Here is a 22,620-nt window from a genome sequence, read left to right on the forward strand (position 1 = left end):
TGTGTGTGTGTGTGTGTGTGTGTGTGTGTGTGTGTGTGTGTGTGTGTGTGTGTGTGTGTGTGTGTGTGTGTGTGTGTGTGTGTGTGTGTGTGTGTGTGTGTGTGTGTGTGTGTGTGTGTGTGTGTGTGTGTGTGCATAATTGTGGTTGGAGAGATGCTTATAATTGATATATAGCACCAGGGTTAATGAGGACCACCTTGTTTTTTTGGACTCAGTCATTGAGAATAATCTCTAATTCTGGTGCTCAACATCAGCACAGAAATAGGTAGTAGGTGACACACACACACACACACACACACACACACAGACACACACAGACACACACACACACACACACACACACACACACACACACACACACACACACACACACACACACACACACACACACACACACACACACACAGACAGACACACACACTAAAGCCACTGAAAATAAAAAATGCACAGTATAACTACACATTTATTATAACGTCTATTATTTACTATTAGTGTGTGTGTGTGTGTGTGTGTGTGTGTGTGTGTGTGTGTGTGTGTGTGTGTGTGTGTGTGTGTGTGTGTGTGTGTGTGTGTTGTGTGTGTGTGCGCGTGTGCGTGTGTGTCAGTGGGGGGGGGGGGGGGGGGGGGGGTGGGGGGGGGGGGTTCAGCTTCCTGACAGCCTGATGGATGAAGCTGTTTATATATGTTTTACCCAGTTTAATCACCTGTACATTGTTGCACTTTATTTGTACATTTGCGCTCTGGTTGAGATGCCAAACTTCTTTTCGTTGTGCTGTATAATGACAATAATTTGAATCGAATCGAATCTAGTCCTGAATGTTTATTATTTTCCTTGTGCATCTTCTATCAAGTGCCATCGATTGATAGAATTGAGCCGTCGCAGTGTGTTTGTGTCAAACACGAGAGCTCGTGCATTTAGTCTGTAATTGCCATGTTTGTCTGTTCTCTGGTCACGTAAACAAGCAGACCGTGAATGGAAATGTCTGGATGAATTCAATGTGGCTGGTAGATTATACTGAATGAAAAGGTCTGGATGAATTCAATGTGGCTGGTAGATTATACTGAATGAAAAAGGTCTGGATGAATTCAATGTGGCCGGTAGATTTAACTGAATGAAAAGGTCTGGATGAATTCAATGTGGCTGGTAGATTATACTGAATGAAAAGGTTTCAATGTGGCTGGTAGATTACACTGAATGAAAAGGTCTGGATGAATTCAATGTGGCTGGTAGATTACACTGAATGAAAAGGTCTGGATGGATGAATTCAATGTGGCTGGTAGAATACACTGAATGAAAATGTCTGGTGAATGAAAATGTGGCTGGTAGAATACACTGAATGAAAATGTCTGGCTATGATGATAGGTACAGGAATTGAACGTGCGCTGTGAGAACTCTCTCGAACCCTCCTCCGGTTGTCCGTGACCTTATCGCCTCCTCCTGTTTGCCGACGACACGAGCTTGCTCTCGTCTCACGACCTCTTCTCGTGTCTTCCTCTCTCCGCTCCTTCCCTTCAGAGCAACCTGGCAAGGCTCTCTATGACAACACCGCGGAGTGTCTGGACGAGCTGGGCTTCCGAAAGGGGGACATCGTCACGGTGATGGATCAGAACGTGGCCGACACCAGCGGCTGGTGGATGTGCTCTCTGTACGGCCGGCAGGGACTGGCCCCCGCCAACCGGCTGCAGATCCTGCCCCGGTCCGTACCCCCCCCCCCGCCGGCCCCCTCGCCGCCGCCAAGCCGGTCGACTGTCAGAGCGGGGGCGACCACCCTCAGAACATCTACCAGATCCCCAGCGTGCCCAGACCCTCCACCAGCCCCGCCTACGAATGCATGGACAGGATCTACAAGGTCCCGTCCGCTCCTCCGTCGGCCTCCAAAGGTCCCGGCACGCCTTCTTCGGCGCTCCAGCGCGGCACGGAAGGACCGGAGGGGGCGAACAAGGTACACAATTAGTCTCCTCCTGCTGTTCTGTTCTCAGGTTGTTTCCCAGGTGGAGAGGCGAGTTCAACACGCAGGATTCTGTGGGCTATGGCTGTTGCAGAAATAAACAAAAACACATGACAAGAGGCCACACGGTTAGCGTGTCTATGTTCCCTGGGTCCTATGTTCCCCGCTCCCGATAAAAAGGGTCCTATGTTCCCCGGGTCCTATGTTCCCCGCTCCCGATAAAAAGGGTCCTATGTTCCCTGCTCCCGATAAAAAGGGTCCTATGTTCCCCGCTCCCGATAAAAAGGGTCCTATGTTCCTAGGCCTATAGTAAATATCATTCATACAGAAAACATGCACCATCTACACCCTCACACAACTCTGTCGCTAGTGTTGTTTCAGGAATAGAAGTTTAACGTTTGAACCACACACACGCGATCGACAGCCTACCACCTAGCCAACAATATTATTCTCTTTCCTCCAGGAAACATTCTCAATTCCATTTATCTTGTTTCCGTGCCGGAGAAATTCTACCGTTCGTTGCGCGGCGACTACTAACACACACATTTAAGCATTGATGTTGGCAGTAGGTTAGGCTGCCTCCGCGGCCCCCACTCCATGGCGCTCACTGGCCCACTGTTTGAGAACGGCTGATCTAGGACCCCGGGGAACATAGGACCCTTTTTTTCGGGAGCGGGGAACATAGAACCCGGGGAACATAGGGATGACCCCCCCTTTTACGGTAGCTGCACGGGGTGGTAGCTCCTTCTGCCGCAGCCGGACCTCCTCCCCCCGGGGGGGAAGTGTTAACTCTAAGTGATTAGAGAGGTAGACCGTCGCTGAGATGCAACGTTCTGAGAACCCCCCCCCCGCTGGCCAAAGAGCTTGCAGATGGGGCACCAGGGGCCTCTCTCTCCATGGGGACAGGCATGCGGAGCACCGGGGCCTTTATGAGGCCCCGTAAAAGACAAAAGCAGAGACAGACTTCAGACACACTGCTAACTGCAAACAGAATGTGGACCCCGGGGAGAGGTGTCTGCGCGGGTTGCCTGCGCGAGGGGCAGAGGGTGGGACACGGGCCCACTGCGCACATGTTGGCCATTTCCTCTGCCGCTCTGCCGGGGGGCGTGGGGGGGGCCTGCTCCTCTCCTCGGCCGCCGTCTCGAGCGAGCGGCGTGGTTTGCATTACCGGACGCGGGTTAATTGGTTAGAAAAGCGCGCGTAACGGGGCTCCCCCCCCCCCCCCCCCCATAAAGGTGTCGATATACGAGGCCAATGAGGTTGATATACACATATCTATGATCAAAGGCAGTGCAAAGTGTAGCTGATCAACCTCAACGTTACAGACTATCAGAACACTGAACTCTCCACACACACAAGAACACACACACACACAACACACATGCTGCAATCGCTTTAAACAGTCGCTTTAAACAAAATGTCACTTTAAACTAAATGGAAAGGTCAATAAAGGTCAGAGGTCGCTGTGGGCTGTATGGCCGTGTGTGCCAGCGCTTTAATGAATGGGGATACATGCCGGTGTTTGCAGTGCTAAAACTATATTAGCTATGGATCTAATAATATAGTCGATTGTCATTGAGTTTCTTCCGGTCAAGATGCAAAAAACTGATAATTTCATCCATACATTCCCGTTTTATACCGTGGTGAATATGAGTATAGTTTTAGAGTAATTCTGTGTAATCCCAGGAAACGCCGCTAAGCAGCGTTTAGTGCATTTCACTAGAAACCGTGCCATTCCTCGCTTGGATCAACAATCAATCTGAAATTAACGCTATATTATCGGTATTATGTTTCATCATGCATGCATGAAAGGGTGGGGGGGGGGTTCTATGATTCGATCGTTGTGGAGTAACGTTACATAACACTACAGGATCACAACGAAGTATTGATGTCGATCGTGTTGCCAACATAATCCACCAAAGTACATGAATCGGCGGTGCTTGATTATCCCCAATCCATGTGTTATAAACGTTACTACTGCCCGACTAGGAAAACCTGGACCGGACTTTTTAGATCGACGTACAGGCGGAGCCAGAGAGATTCCAAGGATGTGCAATACCGGCCGCAAGGCGCTAGGCGGCGGTATTGGACGTTTGCGATCTCAGACCCATTCCCAATGATAATATCAGGCTCCCTCCATGGATTATGAATGGAAATAGCAAATAAAAGAAATAACGACCAAAACCCAACTTTTCCCGGGTTTGGCGCTCAAGCGATGGCGAGTTAACCCGACTTATCGCGGGTCTGGCGTCCAATGTGTTAAGGTAGAGCCGATGTGGTTTTTGTATAGTATAGTTTAGATATAGTAAGTATAGCATAACGACATAGAGTTAAAACTGTATATTGTATAGTAGTGTACATAGGACCCAGTGCCTTCTCAGCTATTTATTTTATCATGCACATCTTATGTCTTTTTATTATTTGTTTTTTTACGTCTATTTTATTATTAGTATTATTGCACAATCGAAGCGGGCATGGCCACCCGCATTTCACTGTATGCCCTGGTGTGTATGTGACAAATAAACCTCTTGGATCTTGAATCTTGTTTCTCCCCCGTTCACAGGCTGCGGCCCCCTTCGGGCCCAGCGGACCCAGGGGGGAGGTCTACGACGTCCCCAACCAGGGGAGACGAGCCTCCCTGTTCACCGTGAGTCTCTCGTCAATAATGTCTATTGATTGTAGGAGCCGAAATGTATTTATTTTAGTCTGTGTTGTTTATTGGTTTTGACTGCACACTCTCATTATGGTGACACTCACTTCCGGTAATTAGCACCTGGGTGGTGGTGTTCTGCAAAATCCTACTCCCTGCAGAATTCTACTGCCGAGCGCTCCTGCGCTTGCGCACGCATGCGCATGACCCACAATCCTTTTCCACTCGTTTTCAGCCACAATATTCTGCAGCCGAACGTCTTGTTTGACTTGTTGATGGTGAGCAATATCTTAAAACATATTTGTACATACATAACTTATTACTGTATAAACATGTAAATATTTGCATGTAATTGGCTTTGCAGCAGAATGTATAAAGCATGTATAAAGTAGATGATAAAATGTCGTACACCAAAATGTGACGATGTGACTCCCAGCTGACGACATCCAGCTGTAACACGCAGCTGTAAAAAGATATAGGCCTGAGTTTAGCGTTATCTTGTTTTAAAATCACTTTTGTATGCATCAAAAATCACTTGTGTGTTAATAATATCACTTTTTATGCATCAAAAATCACTTGTGTGTTAATAATACTTATCCCGACCCTGGTCTGTATAGCAATGGAGAACAGGTGGACCGCATATTTGTACATACATAACTTATTACTGTATAAGCATGTAAATATTTGCATGTAATTGGCTTTGCAGCAGAATGTATAAAGCATGTATAAAGTAGATGATAAAATGTCGTACACCAAAATGTGACGATGACGACACCCAGCTGACGACATTGTACATTGGAGGTGGTTGGGTGGGTGGGGGGGGGGGGGGGGGGGGGAACTGTACAACTGTACAATCAAAACTGTAAATAAATACTGTAAATAAGTTTGAATGTTGATAACTGATAACATGTTGTTCAATGTTTTTTTTGTTCAACATATGCATACAGACAGTACATGGAGTGTATATAAATAAATCCATGGTTAAAAGCAACAGTTTTGTTCCCTGAATTCTGAGTTTATTTGATAGCGATATATTGGTGTATTGAAATACCTTACCCCAGAAATCTTACATAAAAATGTTATGATAGAGTATAAAAATATGCTCACCATATGCATACAGTATACATGGAGTGAGTAGTGAGGTCATATAAAATGATTCTGTAGTGGGAGCATTCTTTGATAGCGATATATATGTATTAACAATTAGATTAAAAACAACTACTCTGCTGAATTCTGCTGCCAGCGCTCCTGTGCTTGCGCACGCATGCGCATGACCCACAATCGTTCACTCTACAATATTCTGCCACCTTGCTGACGAACGTCTTGTTGAGTCTTGTTGATATATCTTAAACAATATCATCCGAATGTATTTGTAGATGATAAAATGTCGGTACACCTGTTGGAATTCGGAGTGAACTATAGGGTGACGTCACCCAGCTGTCCAAAGATATAGGCGATTCGCGCTACGGCAGCAGTTCTCAGCAGAGTAGTGGAATTTTGCAGACGCGTCATAGCGAGTCGCGCTACGGCAGCAGTTTTCGAGGAGGGAGTAGGATTCCGCAGAAGAACAGTGGCACTTTATTTGACCTGGTCACTTACAACACGACGGAGCGTAGGAGCAGAGGCTTAGTATATATAATATTATATATTGTGTTGTCACCTCATGTCACGTCACAGAGTATAATTTAGTTTTTCTTTGATTATTTCAGTACAATGGCTTGCCAGTCTATTTTTTGTTTTCCATCAATAAACACCGTAAACGCATCTGGATGTTATAATGGATTTATTTTTGAACGCGTCACATCATCAAGAGCCTACTTAGCCTCTTAGCTGCATTTTTCTTTGATAGCAGTCGTATTTATAATAGCAATTATTCATAGGAATTCTTTAATATTCTATTAAAGGTTGTTGTTGTTAGCCGTGGAAACCATGTTAAACTGGAAAGGTTCTCTGTTAATCACTACCCACAATTAATTAAATAACCTAAAAGCATCTTTAATCAGCAGTACTGATTTGAAACATGTCAAACTTGCCCCATTCAATTAGCATCAGCGGTGGCAAAGATATTCCTTTATTGATCCCCTTGAGGAAATGTGGGCGTCATAGCAGCATGGGGGAGGGGGGAGGGGAGGTACAGGTATGGGCAGGGTAATAGTAGAAAGACGAAAATATAGGCAATATAATTTGATATGAATATTAAATATAATATGAGAAAAATAAACAGTGTAAACCATGTAACTTTCACTTGGTTCAAACATCAAAATCTCACATGAAGAAGAACAAAAAAATATTTACCCTTCAATTCAGGACGTATTTGTATATCAATGTTCAAAATCTTTTTTTGTTTCTTTTCTTCTCATGATAACAGACATCGACGACTCCAAGACAAACAATTCGAAAGACATCCCTGATCCCCATCTCTGAGCTGGAGAGGAGAGTGGAGTCTCCTGGGAGGTGCAGCACGCCCAGCGACACTTACGTTAACGTGAGTTATAATTTAGCCCAGCGACACTTACGTTAACGTGAGTTATCATTTAGCCCAGCGACACTTACGTTAACGTGAGTTATCATTTAGCCCAGCGACACTTACGTTAACGTGAGTTATCATTTAGCCCAGTGACACTTACGTTAACGTGAGTTATAATTTAGCCCAGCGACACTTACGTTAACGTGAGTTATCATTTAGCCCAGCGACACTTACGTTAACGTGAGTTATCATTTAGCCCAGTGACACTTACGTTAACGTGAGTTATAATTTAGCCCAGCGACACTTACGTTAACGTGAGTTATCATTTAGCCCAGTGACACTTACGTTAACCTGAGTTATCATTTAGCCCAGCGACACTTACGTTAACGTGAGTTATAATTTAGCCCAGCGACACTTACGTTAACCTGAGTTCTGCATAATTTAGCCCAGCGACACTTACGTTAACCTGAGTTATCATTTAGCCCAGTGACACTTACGTTAACGTGAGTTATAATTTAGCCCAGTGACACTTACGTTAACGTGAGTTATAATTTAGCCCAGCGACACTTACGTTAACGTGAGTTATCATTTAGCCCAGTGACACTTACGTTAACGTGAGTTATCATTTAGCCCAGTGACACTTACGTTAACGTGAGTTATCATTTAGCCCAGCGACACTTACGTTAACGTGAGTTATAATTTAGCCCAGCGACACTTACGTTAACCTGAGTTCTGCATAATTTAGCCCAGCGACACTTACGTTAACCTGAGTTATCATTTAGCCCAGTGACACTTACGTTAACGTGAGTTATAATTTAGCCCAGCGACACTTACGTTAACCTGAGTTATCATTTAGCCCAGTGACACTTACGTTAACCTGAGTTCTGCATAATTTAGCCCAGCGACACTTACGTTAACGTGAGTTATCATTTAGCCCCAGCGACACTTACGTTAACGTGAGTTCTACATCATTTAGCCCAGCGACTGTTACAATTGGGGGTGCTAACGAAGGTGAGAACACAATTGCAGACAGGAAGAGAGGAGGCAGAGACAACAGGGTAACGTGGATATCTTGACTTTACTTGGCAGACGACACGATTACAAAACGGGACATACAAGACACAGCAGAGCTGGCACTAATACAACACGAACTGAGACCCGGAGAGGGGGGCTGGACCTGGGAACAGAGGCCCGATGAGGGGGGGTGGGGACAGGTGCAGAAGCCCGGAGAGGGGAGCTGGACCCCGGAGCAGGATCCCGGACGAGAGACTCTCCAACCGCCGGACTAGGTGTAGAGGCTGGGCAGGATGTGGAGACCGGACCGGTCTCTGCGGCGAGGCGTGGCGTAGGATCCGGAGATGAGGAGCCTGGAACGGTGACAGCCGGGGCTACGCTGACCGGAGCCAGGTTGGCAGCGACGGCCGGATCAGCTGTGGAGGCCTGGTTAGCGATACTAGCCCCGCTCGCCCTCTGAGCCTTGCTAGGCCTCGGAGGTCTGCGAACTGCGGGAGCTAGGCTAACCGTGGGGCCTGAGCCAACTGTAGGGACTAGGCTACCGGGCGGGACAGTACTAGCTGTGGACATCGGGTCAGCTTCCAGAACTAGGCTGACCGTGAACCTGGAGCCTAAGCTAGCAGTGGGGACCGTGCTAGCTGGGGAAGCCTGGCTAGCTGCGGAGGCTAAGCTAGCAGACGGGGCTGTGCTAGCTGTGGACGTCTGGTTAGCTGTAGGAGCGAAGCTAACGGGCGGAGCTGTGCTAGCTGTGGATGTCTGGTTAGCTGTAGGAGCGAAGCTAACGGGCGGAGCTGTGCTAGCTGTGGATGTCTTGTTAGCTGTAGGAGCGAAGCTAATGGGCGGGGCTGTGCTAGCTGTGGACGTCTGGTTAGCTGTAGGAGCGAAGCTAGCAGACGGGGCTGTGCTAGCTGTGGATGTCTGGTTAGCTGTAGGAGCGAAGCTAACGGGCGGAGCTGTGCTAGCTGTGGATGTCTTGTTAGCTGTAGGAGCGAAGCTAATGGGCGGGGCTGTGCTAGCTGTGGACGTCTGGTTAGCTGTAGGAGCGAAGCTAACGGGCGGAGCTGTGCTAGCTGTGGACGTCTGGTTAGCTGTAGGAGCGAAGCTAACGGGCGGAGCTGTGCTAGCTGTGGACGTCTGGTTAGCTGTAGGAGCGAAGCTAACGGGCGGAGCTGTGCTAGCTGTGGACGTCTGGTTAGCTGTAGGAGCGAAGCTAATGGGCGGGGCTGTGCTAGCTGTGGACGTCTGGTTAGCTGTAGGAGCGAAGCTAACGGGCGGAGCTGTGCTAGCTGTGGACGTCTGGTTAGCTGTAGGAGCGAAGCTAACGGGCGGAGCTGTGCTAGCTGTGGACGTCTGGTTAGCTGTAGGAGCGAAGCTAATGGGCGGGGCTGTGCTAGCTGTGGACGTCTGGTTAGCTGTAGGAGCGAAGCTAATGGGCGGGGCTGTGCTAGCTGTGGACGTCTGGTTAGCTGCAAGAGCTAAGCTAATGGGCGGGGCTGTGCTAGCTGTGGACGTCTGGTTAGCTGTAGGAGCGAAGCTAACGGGCGGAGCTGTGCTAGCTGTGGACGTCTGGTTAGCTGTAGGAGCGAAGCTAACGGGCGGGGCTGTGCTAGCTGTGGACGTCTGGTTAGCTGCAAGAGCTAAGCTAACGGGCGGGGCTGTGCTAGCTGTGGACGTCTGGTTAGCTGCAAGAGCTAAGCTAACGGGCGGGGCTGTGCTAGCTGTGGACGTCTGGTTAGCTGTAGGAGCGAAGCTAACGGGCGGAGCTGTGCTAGCTGTGGACATCTGGTTAGCTGTAGGAGCGAAGCTAACGGGCGGAGCTGTGCTAGCTGTGGACGTCTGGTTAGCTGTAGGAGTGAAGCTAACGGGCGGGGCTGTGCTAGCTGTGGACATCTGGTCAGCTCTAGGGCCTAGGCTGATCATGAGCCTTATGCAAGCTGTGGGGGGAAAGCTAGCAAACGGGGTTGAGCTAACTATGGGGAGCCGGTTAGCTGACGTGGCTACAGCAGCCATGGGAGCCATATCTGGGATTCGGCTGGTGGGTAGGGGGGTAGCCAGCGACCTAGACAAGTCCATGAGCGTAGCGACTTGGTCGGCCATAACCCGCATCGCGGGCTCCTGTGTCGGACTCTCTGTCGATCATCAGGAGCAGGAACACCCACTTGGCAGGTGAGTAATGCTGCAGGTCACCGTCCACCATGCTCCAGATGATCGTCATGGTATCGGCCACCTTGTCTGCTGCGTTCTTGACGTGGTGTCATTCTGTTACGATTGGGGGTGCTAACGAAGGTGAGAACACAATTGCAGACAGGAAGAGAGGAGGCAGAGACGACAGGGTAACGTGGATATCTTGACTTTACTTGGCAGACGACACGATTACAAAACGGGACATACAAGACACAGCAGAGCTGGCACTAATACAACACGGACTGAGACAAGAGAAACAAAAGAGGAACGAAAATGGAATACATAAACTACTTACAACACTCAAGAACATGAAGCAAGGCACGGGAGAGGCACGACGGGCAAGGGAACACGGGGGTAACAAGGAGGGTACTGGAGACAATGACGCCACGAGGAAGTGAGGAACTAACAGGCATATATACAGACACTGATTACAACGAGCAACACCTGGCCAAAACACAGAATCTATCAACACCAAACTAGACACAAAAAGCAATAACACACACAACAACCAGACAGGGAGACGACATCAAACAAAGACAGGGATGGCCCAAGATAATAAATAATTAGAGATTAACTCTATTATCTTGAACCATACCAAGATGGCCGCCTGCACCATCAGGCTCCTCTGGCCACTAGAGGGAGGTAGGGGACCAGGTAGCCTGTAGCTGTTCCGCAACCGTTCCTATTTCCAGGGTAGGCCTGATTGGCCCCGACAGGCACGTGACCCGCCGCGGCCACGGCCCACGGCAGCCGCGGCAACGAGGCTGCTGTGGTTCACCTCACCGCCGCTTTCCGCCTTCAACGCCGCCCGCAGCATTAGGAAGGAGTTCGCGGCGCCTTTCACATCGCAGTCATCAGTCATAATAATATCATCAGTCATCTCTAATAATATTAATCACTGTTCAATGTACTAATATACAATACGGCTCACTTTTCCCACCGGAGCTCCGTCGCGGCAGCATTATGTAGCAGTAATCCCCCCATTTTTACCATCAACAAACTAGCTCAATTGGTAACGCTGCTTGGCTGTGGATCCTATCGTCCGTTTGTGACAAGTTTGATTCCCTTAAGGTTTTTTTTTTTTTTTTTTTTAACGTGCATTACACTATAGCGTATTGTATATTGTATATTGTATGGTACAATTTACAGTAAGGTGTATGCGTTGCAGTGCAGAACATACAATATACAATATACAATACGCTATAGTGCAATGCACGTTAAAAAAAAACTTAAGGGAATCGAACTTGTTACAAAAGGACCATAGGATTCACAGCCAAGCAGCGTTACCAATTGAGCTAGTTTGTCGATGGTAAAAAAGGGGGGATTACTGCTACATAATGCTGCCGCGACGGAGCTCCGCCGCGACAATATTATTAAACAGCGGCTCTGTCATTGAAGTGGGAAAAGTGAGCCGTATTGTATATTAGTACATTGAACAGTGATTAATATTATTAGAGATGACTGATGATATTATTATGACTGATGACTGCGATGTGAAAGGCGCCGCAAACTCCTTCCTAATGCTGCGGGCGGTGTTGAAGGCGGAAATCGGCGGTGAGGTGAACCACAGCAGCCTCGTTGCCGTGGCTGCCGCGGGGCGTGGCCGCGGCGGGTCACGTGCCTGTCGGGACCAATCAGGCCTACCCCGGAAATAGGAACGGTTGCGGAACAGCTACAGGCGACCAGGTAGGAGACCACTGTCAGGAGGAAGGAAATGTACAATGTCATTCTCATAACCGGCCCGTTACAAGCGACACTTACTTTAACGCTAATTCTACATGTCAATACAAAAAATCTGTGGAACTCTGATCTTATTTGATCTCATCTTATCTTATCTTATTTTATCTTATCTTATCTTATCTTATCTAACCTTATCTTATCTTATTTGATCTCATCCTATCCTATCTTATCTTATTTTATCTTATCTTATCGTATTTTATCTCATCTTATCTTATCTTATTGTATTTGATCTCATCTTATCTTATTTTATTGTATTTGATCTCATCTTATCTTATTTTATCTCATCCTATCTTATCTTATCTTATTTTATCTCACCCTATCGTATCTCATTTAATCTCATCCTATCTCATCTCATCTGATCTTCTGCGCAGGTCTACGCCGTCCCGCCCCCTCTGTGTCAGGAGCCGAGCTACGACATCCCCATCCCGTCCTGCAGCGAGGCCCAGCAGAAGGCCGGGTACAGCACCCTCCCCAACCCCCGCAAGCCCGAGTGGATCTACGACGTGCCGGTGTCTCCGGAGAAGCCCGGTCCCACGGGCGGCTACTGGGACACCATGCCCTCCAAAGCCCCCGTGCAGATCTACGACACCATGCCCTCCAAAGCCCCCGGGCAGATCTACGACACCATGCCCTCCAAAGCCCCAGAGCAGATCTACGACACCATGCCCTCCAAAGCCCCAGAGCAGATCTACGACACCATGCCCTCCAAAGCCCCTAGTGTTTGCAGGCAGATCTACGACACCATGCCCTCCAAAGCCCCAGAGCAGATCTATGACACCATGCCCTCCAAAGCCCCTGGTGTTTGCAGGCAGCTCTACGACACCATGCCCTCCAAAGCCCCAGAGCAGATCTATGACACCATGCCCTCCAAAGCCCCTGGTGTTTGCAGGCAGCTCTACGACACCATGCCCTCCAAAGCCCCTGGTGTTTGCAGGCAGCTCTACGACACCATGCCCTCCAAAGCCCCTGGTGTTTGTAGGCAGCTCTGCAACACCATGCACTCCAAAGCCCCAGAGCAGCACTACGACACCATGCCCTCCAAAGCCCCCGGGCAGCTCTATGACACCATGCCCTCCAAAGCCCCCGGGCAGCTCTATGACACCATGCCCTCCAAAGCCCCCGGGCAGCTTTATGACACCATGCCCTCCAAAGCCCCCGGTGTTTGCAGGCAGCTCTACGACACCCTCCCGGCCCGTGCCTGGCCGGCGCCCAGCCGCAGTCCACCGCGCTGCCTTTACGACATACCGAAGCCCAGTTCGTGTCCGCTCCGGCCGCAGGATGCCCCCGGTCCGCCCAAGGTGCTGCCGAGGGCCCCCGCCTGCAACAGATCGCAGACGCAGAGGCGGCCGGAGGACCCGGTGTACGCCGTCCCTCCCCAGGAGCGGCCGTCCCCGGCGCGAGGCCTCAGCGGCTCCCACAGAGACTACATACCCCTGGAGTGCAGGGGGGAGTCTGGGAACTCCTTCGACCACGCCCGGGCGCGTCTGCAGCGCTCCAGGAAGGTCCTGATCCCGGCGTCCTTCCGCGACCGGCCGGGGAGCGGCGACTCCCTGCTGCTGCCGCAGGAGGAGGACGACGACGACGAGAGGGACGGCGCCGCGCCCGGACCTCCGGACAGCCAGAGGATCAGCACGGCCTCCAGCTCCTCCACCAGCTCCTGCGACTCCCTGGCCCTCAGCACCTCCTCCTCGTCCTCCTCCCCGGAGCCCCTGCGGGAGGTGACGCTCGGCCAGGAGGAGGCCGGCCGCAGGCTCCTGGAGCTGCAGGAGGCCGTGTGCCGGGCGGTGCCCCGTCTCATGGAGTTCGTGAGCAGCCGCTGGAGGAGCAGGGAGCACCTGGAGAAGCACCTGGCGGAGGTGCGTCAGGCGGCGGAGGGCACCGCGCGCTCCGTGACCGCCTTCCTGGGCTTCGCGCTGGACGTCAAGGGCAACGCCCGGCGCCTGACCGACGGCAACCTGCGGGCGCGGCTCTACAAGCAGCTGTGCGTGGTGGAGGACTCGGGCGTCATCCTGCAGCAGACGGTGGCCGCCCTGGGCGCGGCCGGCTGGCCCCTGGACACGCTGGCCCAGCAGGACCCGGGGCAGGTCCAGACGCCCGACCAGCTGGACCGCTTCGTGATGGTGGCGCGCACCGTGCCGGAGGACGTGAAGCGCCTGGTGTCCATCCTCAACGCCAACGGGAAGCTTCTGTTCAGGCCTCCTCCTCCTCCTCAGAAGGAGCCGGAGTCTTCTCCTCCCGGGAGGCAGCCGGAGAAGGACGCGACGCCGGCGGTGGACGAGGGCGACTCCATGGAAGACGACAACGACTATGTACAGCTGCAGGTGAAGATTAAAAAAAATATTTATCTTAGCTAGTATCTATCTATCAGTGGTGCGTTGGTGATTTCATACCTGGTTGCACTGTGTTTTAATGACTTCCGCACATGCCTAATTGTTACGACCCCTGTGAGTCTAGGGGTAAAGGGCTGTAACATAACAGTTGGTTGACAGAAAAGATGGACCACGTTTGTAAACAACAAGGATATTTATTGAAAGATGCAAAGGAAGCACATGTAGCTCAGGGGTGATCCCAGGCCAAAACAACAAACAAACACCACTATACTCCAAATAAACACAATCTAATCTATGGTAAAAGAGATTACATTACCTAAACTACTCTTACCTAACCAAAACAGGAGAAAACAATGTCCAAAGGAAATGGCAGCTCACCCCATCTGTGCTTCCTGAGAAAGAGAGAAAAACACATTAATTATACAGAAACAAAAGCAGAATATATACAAAAACAAACTATAACTAACAATGCTCTCTCTGTGGCCATACACACACAAGGAAATTACTACTAAGCACCAAAGGCCAATAAACGAAATGCAATACTGTCAAAGTTACAGGTTTACCAAAATCACAACAGGCCTAGCCTCATGCCAGAGAGAGAGAAAGACTGAAGTGAGAAGCCATGTTTTAACAGGTGTGGGGTGATCCATGATTGGGTGGTGTGGATTGAGTGTTGGAGTCTGGAAAGCCATCCACCAATCGGTGCCGTGTTGCAATAATGGAAGGATTGGCCTGGCAGGGACCAATGGTGAAGGGAACAATGGCTGGAGGGAGGAAACAAAATGGAGAACACACACACATGGAGACACACACTGGGGAATATATACATTGGGATGTAACACCCCCATACATAAGACAAAAACATGTTTGACACCTAACACCAACTAAACATGTTTTTTTTTTCTTTTTTTCTTCTTCTAACAACGAGATAACATCCCCGAGATAACATGTACTCCAAAACAAAGAGCTATGAAAAACTAGCAGTTGGTACAACCACACAGGTCAACAATGACAGAACGAGTTGACAGCAACAGACAACGAGTCGACAGCAAAATAGAACAAGTCGACAGCACGAGAGATTTAACTCCGAGATAGAGCATCCGCCAACACATTCTCAGACCCCTTCTTATGCTTTATGCTGAGGTTATAATTTTGCACTATGAGCGCCCAACGCATGAGGCGCTGATTGTGGTTGTACATCCGCGACAGAAAAACCAATGGGTTGTGGTCGGTGTATACTACCACTGGTAATACGCTCGAACCGACATACACCTCAAAATGTTGCAACGCATACAACATAGCCAAAGTCTCCTTTTCAATAGCGGAATAGTTTAGTTGATGTTTGTTAAATTTCCGGGAGAAATAACAAACCGGGTGACTGACACCATCATGATCTTCCTGTAATAACACCCCTCCAGCTCCCACCCCGCTGGCATCCACCTCCAGCTGGAACGGCAGGGAGAAATCTGGAGCAGAGAGAACAGGGGAACTGCATAAGAGAGCTTTAACACTATCAAATGCATTTTGACAATCAGCTGTCCAAATGAATGGTTTGGACGGGCTACACAGGCTAGTGAGAGAAGTGACGACAGAAGAAAAGTTCCGGCAAAAACCACGGTAATACCCAGCCATCCCAAGGAATCTACGCAATTCCCGCCTAGTAGTAGGCACTGGAAAAGTTGTGATTGCAGATATTTTTTGCATCCACCGGACGCACTTGGCCATGTCCTACCTGCTTACCAAGATAGGTAACCGTAGCCTTGCCGAACTCACACTTGGCAAGGTTAAGGGTCAGGGAGGCTCCAGCTAAGCGGTCAAAGACAGTTTGCAAGGTTGTCATGTGGTCACGCCAGTTGGTCGAATAGACAACCAGGTCATCGAGATAGGCATTACAATTTGGAACACCAGCCAGGACTAGGGTCACCAGTCGCTGGAAAGTGGCCGGGGCATTACGCATTCCAAAAGGCATTACAGTATATTGCAGAAAATTGTCAGGAGTAACAAACGCTGAGATTTCCGAGGCACGGGGGGTCAAAGGGACCTGCCAGTAACCCTTTAACAAATCTAGTTTGCTAACATAGGTGGCAGATCCAAGGTTGTCAATACAATCTTCCATGCGGGGCAGTGGGAAGGAATCAGGCACGGTGACAGCATTTACCTTTCGGAAATCAGTACAAAATCTAGGAGTTCCATCCGATTTGGGAGCTAACAAGCAAGGTGAACTCCAGGGACTGCAACTTGGCTTGGCTAAACCATGTTTTAACAAATAGTCAACCTCCTGTTGCATCATGGCCCTCTTGGTGATGTTAACACGGTATGCATGTTGCTTGATAGGCACAGCATTGTTAACTTTAATATCATGGGCCAAATTTGTGATGTCCTCTCGCTGCTCCTCAGGTAAGTGTGCTAAGTGAGTGGGCAGGTTCAATAACATCTCAGTGTTGGACAATCTAGCACCCTGATGGGCTGCATTGCGCAACTCCAAGCCATCTACATCCTCACCACTAACGTCAGGAGAGTCCGGAACTATTGGAGTTGAGGCAACAGCAGAGACGGCCAGTCCGGCTGTCTGGTCTGAGGTCTTCACCTGCACACTATCTCTGGAAAAATATGGTTTAAGCATATTGATGTGGCAAACACGAGAGTGACGTTTACGATCAGGGGTGCGAACTACATAGTCTGTATCACTTATCTTCTTGTCTATTGCATACGGTCCGGAAAAACGAGCGGAAAGAGCAGAACCAAGGATAGGTAACAGGACTAGAACCTTATCACCTGGCTGGAAAGATCGAGAAACAGCTTTCTCGTCATAGTGCCGTTTCATAGTTCTCTGGGAAGAAGAGAGCGCTTCTTTTGCGAGAGAGCACGCCTGATGCAGTCGCTCTCGAAACTGGCTAACAAAATCTAGAACATTAGTGGGTGTGCTGGCACCCTTTGACATGAACCGTTCTTTAAGAACTTTCAGAGGCCCTCTAACAGTGTGCCCAAAAACGAGCTCAGCAGGACTGAAACCAAGAGACTCCTGTATGGTCTCTCGCGCAGCAAATAGAACAAGGGGGACACCCTCATCCCAATCTTTCTCTGTGTCTAAGCAATATTTACGCAGCATGGACTTTAAGGTCTGATGCCAACGTTCTAGAGCCCCCTGAGTTTCAGGGTGGTAGGCACTGGACACTATATGTCGGATACCCAGGGACTGTAACACTTGCTCAAATAACCTAGACAGGAAGTTGGTGCCTTGGTCCGTTTGTACTACCTTAGGCAGTCCAAACGTGGAGAAGAACTTCGTCAAAGCCTTAATTATTACAGGCGCTGTAATTCTGCGAAGAGGGATAGCCTCAGGGAAACGGGTGGCGGTACACATTATTGTCAACAAAAACTGATTGCCGGCCTTGGTCCTTGGCAACGGACCAATACAGTCAACTATGACATGTTCAAATGGTTCACCGACCGCTGGTATAGGACAGAGGGGAGCAGGTGGAATTACCTGGTTTGGCTTTCCGGTGATCTGACAAGTACTACAGGTACGACAGTACTGTGCTACATCGGACTTCAAACCGGGCCAAAAGAAATGTTGAAGTATTCTGTTGTATGTTTTAGTGACTCCCAAGTGTCCAGACCAAGGGTGGTCATGGGCCAAGAACAGTACATGCTGACGATAAACTGCAGGGACAACAATCTGATAAACAGTGCTCCAGTCTGGTACCTGATCTGGTAGCCCTATCTCCGATTGTGCATGCTCTGCCAGTCTAGTACCATGGGACCTCCATGTACGCATCAAAACTCCTTCATCCACAAAATAAGAATGCAACTCTCTCCTCTGTTCTGTTTCAAGAGAAGAGAAACATTTTGCAAGAGAAGGGTCAGCCTTCTGGGCAGTAATTAGCATTTCACGAGTAACTAGTTACAGTGGTCTGTGGGGGTACCTTACTATGAGTCGGTGGTTTGTCAGCGGTATCAGAAGTTGGAGCCAGCAACTCCTCCCTGACAAAGGCTGAAGCAAAAACAGAGTCAGACAAATTAATTTCATCACCTCTCTTTTTCAATTGAGCCCGAGTGACAACACTTGCAGAAAAAACTTCAGGGAAGTTCTGTGACAAGTCATCAGGCAGAGAATCTGTGTCTGGGTGATCCAACACTTCCAGCACAGCGTTCACCTGTCCTCCAGCTAAATCATTTCCCATGATAAAGGAAATGCCTTTAACTGGCAAGGAAGGTCTCACCCCTATTTTAAAGAAACCAGTGACCAAATCAGATTGTACATGAATACAGTGTAACGGGGCTGGCACGAAACCCATCTCAATACCTTGAACTAGGACACTAGAACCACAGGAAGATTTCTCAGACAGAGGTAGTACATCAGAGTGGATAAAGGATTGTGAGGCTCCAGTATCTCGTAAGATCTGAACTGTACACTGATCTTTTGGATCCCCTGTCAAGGAAACTAAACCCTTGGAAGTAAATGGCCTGAAACAAGGATCGAGAACATCCTGATCATTGTGCATCTGTTGATCGGAATCAGGTGCCATTTTAATCAGACCAACCCCTTTGGGTTGTCTAAAGTTCTGAGAGGACGGTTGCTGCTTACGTTTCAATGTTAAACAGTCAGAAATAACATGACCAGATTTATGACAGTAGTAACATGTCCGCTCCTCTTTTGAGCGTGGAGGTGACATTTTTGGTCGGGGGTGTGTGAATTCTGAATGGTTGGGGACAGAATGTTTCAGAGAGAAATCATGGGGGAGAAACGAGTCACGCCTATCTACAAACACAGTTTTATGGGCTAGCGCAAACTCATCAGCTAATACAGCAGCTTGCTGCAGAGTGGACACTTTCTGCTCACTCAGGTAAATTACAATACGCTCTGGCAAACGATTCTTAAACTCTTCTAATAGAATGAGTTCTCTGAGAGAGTTAAGATCTGAGGCCTTGCTTGCTGCACACCATTTATCAAAGAGAGTTCCCTTCTCTCTAGCAAACTCTACAAAGGTCTGGTTGACAGCTCTCTTGTGACTGCGAAACCTCTGCCTATAAGCTTCGGGCACAAGCTCATATGCGCGAAGGATGGCAGCCTTCACAGTATCATACAGTAAACTATCTTCTAGGGAAAGTGTTGAACAAACCTCTTGGGCTTTACCAGTCAATTTGCATTGAAGCAACAAAGGCCAGACCTCTCTTGGCCAGCGCAATGAAGCAGCAATACGCTCAAACACATTAAAATAAGTATCAACTTCTGTCTCGCGGAACGGAGGCACCAAAGCAATGTGTTTACTTATATCAAAAGTGTGTGATGAATAAGCTGTGGAGGAGGACATACCCGGGCCTTGTGGAGGAGTCGGTGTAGCAGAGTTGGATTCACTCCTTAGGACTTCCAGCTCCAACCTCCGCAGTCTGAGCTCTTTTTCCACTTCATGCTCAAGCTCCAACCTACGAATGTTAACAGCCCTTTCATTTTCTGCCTCAAGCTCCATTCTACGAAGCCGATACTCCGCCTCACGTGCTTGTGCCTTCTCCTGAGCCTCCATCTGGAGACGTGCTATTCTAACCTTGACCTGGGCCCCTTCTCGAGACCCAGTTGACACAGGAGAGGTCAAGTGAAAATGTGGCAATGTGACGTTCACACCTGCCTTTTCAGCACCATGGGCTTGCTCCTCAGAAGGCGGTGCTTCCGTAGGTTCACCAGGAGGACTTGCATGTTCATCAGAGACCGCAGGTAAAACAAGCGTCCCCTGCTCCAACAGCTTATCTACCACAAGACACCTGATCTCCTGCTTAAGATGCTTTTGTTGAACCGAGAGTTTAAAATGTGTGGCAATCTCCACTAAGTCTGCCTTGCGGCAGCTATCTAGCGCTTCCCAAGTAGGATTGCTCAAGAATTTCCCCAGATCAAAAGTACTAACTGCCATTTTTTTTTTTTACACAAATGCCATTTTTACACACAAATCAATTAATTACTATGTAAACAAACACAGTTCACCAAATCCATCAACCAACAATTGAACACGGGTTACAAGATCCCGGACGAGCCCCCATTTATGTTACGACCCCTGTGAGTCTAAGGGTAAAGGGCTGTAACATAACAGTTGGTTGACAGAAAAGATGGACCACGTTTGTAAACAACAAGGATATTTATTGAAAGATGCAAAGGAAGCACATGTAGATCAGGGGTGAGCCCAGGCCAAAACAACAAACAAACACCACTATACTCCAAATAAACACAATCTACATGTACTACTCTTACCTAACCAAAACAGGAGAAAACAATGTCCAAAGGAAATGGCAGCTCACCCCATCTGTGCTTCCTGAGAAAGAGAGAAAAACACATTAATTATACAGAAACAAAAGCAGAATATATACAAAAACAAACTATAACTAACAATGCTCTCTCTGTGGCCATACACACACAAGGAAATTACTACTAAGCACCAAAGGCCAATAAACGAAATGCAATACTGTCAAAGTTACAGGTTTACCAAAATCACAACAGGCCTAGCCTCATGCCAGAGAGAGAGAAAGACTGAAGTGAGAAGCCATGTTTTAACAGGTGTGGGGTGATCCATGATTGGGTGGTGTGGATTGAGTGTTGGAGTCTGGAAAGCCATCCACCAATCGGTGCCGTGTTGCAATAATGGAAGGATTGGCCTGGCAGGGACCAATGGTGAAGGGAACAATGGCTGGAGGGAGGAAACAAAATGGAGAACACACACACATGGAGACACACACTGGGGAATATATACATTGGGATGTAACACTAATGCCTAATTTCATTCACAAGTTTTGTGTGAATGTATCCGAGGACGTATTTGAACACACCTGACGACCTGAGCTATTGTTATGCAAAGCAGCCAGGTGGATACTTGGCGAGTTGTATATATCTATATTTGATAGTAGCACTATTACTCAGTGGTACTAATTTATATATCTTACACCCAGTTTAATCACCTGTACATTGTATATTACTATTGCACTTTACTGTTACATTTGCACTCTGGTTGGATGCCAAACTTCTTTTAGTTGTACTGTACTTGTGTTGCATGATGATGACAATACATTTGAATCTAATCGAATCTAATCTATATAAGGAAGACCTCAGTACATTTGATAACGTAAACGCATAACTAGGGATGTTCGATATTGGCATTTTTTTTACCGATATCCGATATACTGATATTGTCCAACTCTTAATTTCCGATACTAATATCAACCGATACCAATATATGTGGGGTTTTCCCCCCAGAAAAACTGAATAATTTCAGGTAATTAACATTAAGTTACATATCTCTTGTCGTGGGAATTAACACAACATTATGCATACTTTTGACAATAAACAAAATAAGAATTTGTTCTTTCTTGCTTGCCTGGGTAAATAAAGGTTAAATAAATGTAAAAAAAAAAGATTGAAAACCGATACCGATCATTTCCGATATTACATTTTAATGCCAAGCAATATCGGACATCCCTACGCATAACCAATCATTTATTTTCTCTCTGTTTGCCTCTCATCTCCTACAGGCTAAGAGTGAGTATGAGAAGCAGCAGAAAGTGCAGAGAGGACCCAAAGAAAACATCAAACCAGTTCCTAAGAAGCCGCAGGTCAGCATTTACACAGAAACGAGCAAAAACAGACCTTTATGAAACTGCTGAGGGTGTCTATACTGAACAAACTCCAACAAACTCCAGCTACCTGGATACTAGGGGTGGGAATCGCCAGAGACCTCACGATACGATACTATCGCGATACTTGCGTCACGATACGATAGTATCGCGATACTAAATATATCACGATACGCAGAGTAAAGCGAAAAATAATATTTTTTTTCTTTTGTTGATCAAATTTAATTTATTACCTTTTTTCCACTGCAAAGTAAAACTTTGTCAACATGTTTTATCTAATAAAATAAAGTTCAGTCTGTTCATCTCACTTCAATAATTTTTATTGCAGAACATGGTATTTTCTCAAGCAGACAGATGTAAACACTGTAATCTGTGTTGCATGTACCTGACAAACTGAACTGTTTGTATTACAGTCATATTCCAACTTAACTGAATGCACACGTGTGCGTGTGGACTGGACTACTGTACTATTACAGGTATTGAAATGAACAATGCAACTTCCTTATACATAATCTGTGTTGCATGTACCTGACAAACTGAACTGTTTGTATTACAGTCATATTCCAACTTAACTGAATGCACACGTGTGCGTGTGGACTGGACTACTGTACTATTACAGGTATTGAAATGAACAATGCAACTTCCTTATACAAAAAAAAAATTATTTAGATT

The 22,620-nt window shown here is 47.8% G+C and overlaps 1 protein-coding gene across 1 annotated transcript in view; it reads left to right on the top strand.

The window, feature by feature from the left end:
- Positions 1 to 1,356: 1,356 nt before the first annotated feature.
- cass4 (Cas scaffold protein family member 4) overlaps positions 1,357 to 22,620 on the top strand; it is a gene marked incomplete at both ends in the record, with an annotated part of 24,196 nt that continues 2,932 nt past the window's right edge. The window contains 6 exon segments of the mRNA XM_084317097.1: positions 1,357 to 1,363; positions 1,517 to 1,690; positions 1,693 to 1,943; positions 4,513 to 4,596; positions 12,376 to 14,325; positions 21,847 to 21,949. Coding sequence (XP_084173223.1) covers positions 1,357 to 1,363; positions 1,517 to 1,690; positions 1,693 to 1,943; positions 4,513 to 4,596; positions 12,376 to 14,325; positions 21,847 to 21,949 — 2,569 coding nt within the window.

This window comes from Notolepis coatsorum, assembly GCF_963971535.1.
Source record: "Notolepis coatsorum genome assembly, chromosome: 6".
Taxonomy (NCBI): Eukaryota; Metazoa; Chordata; class Actinopteri; order Aulopiformes; family Paralepididae; genus Notolepis; species Notolepis coatsorum.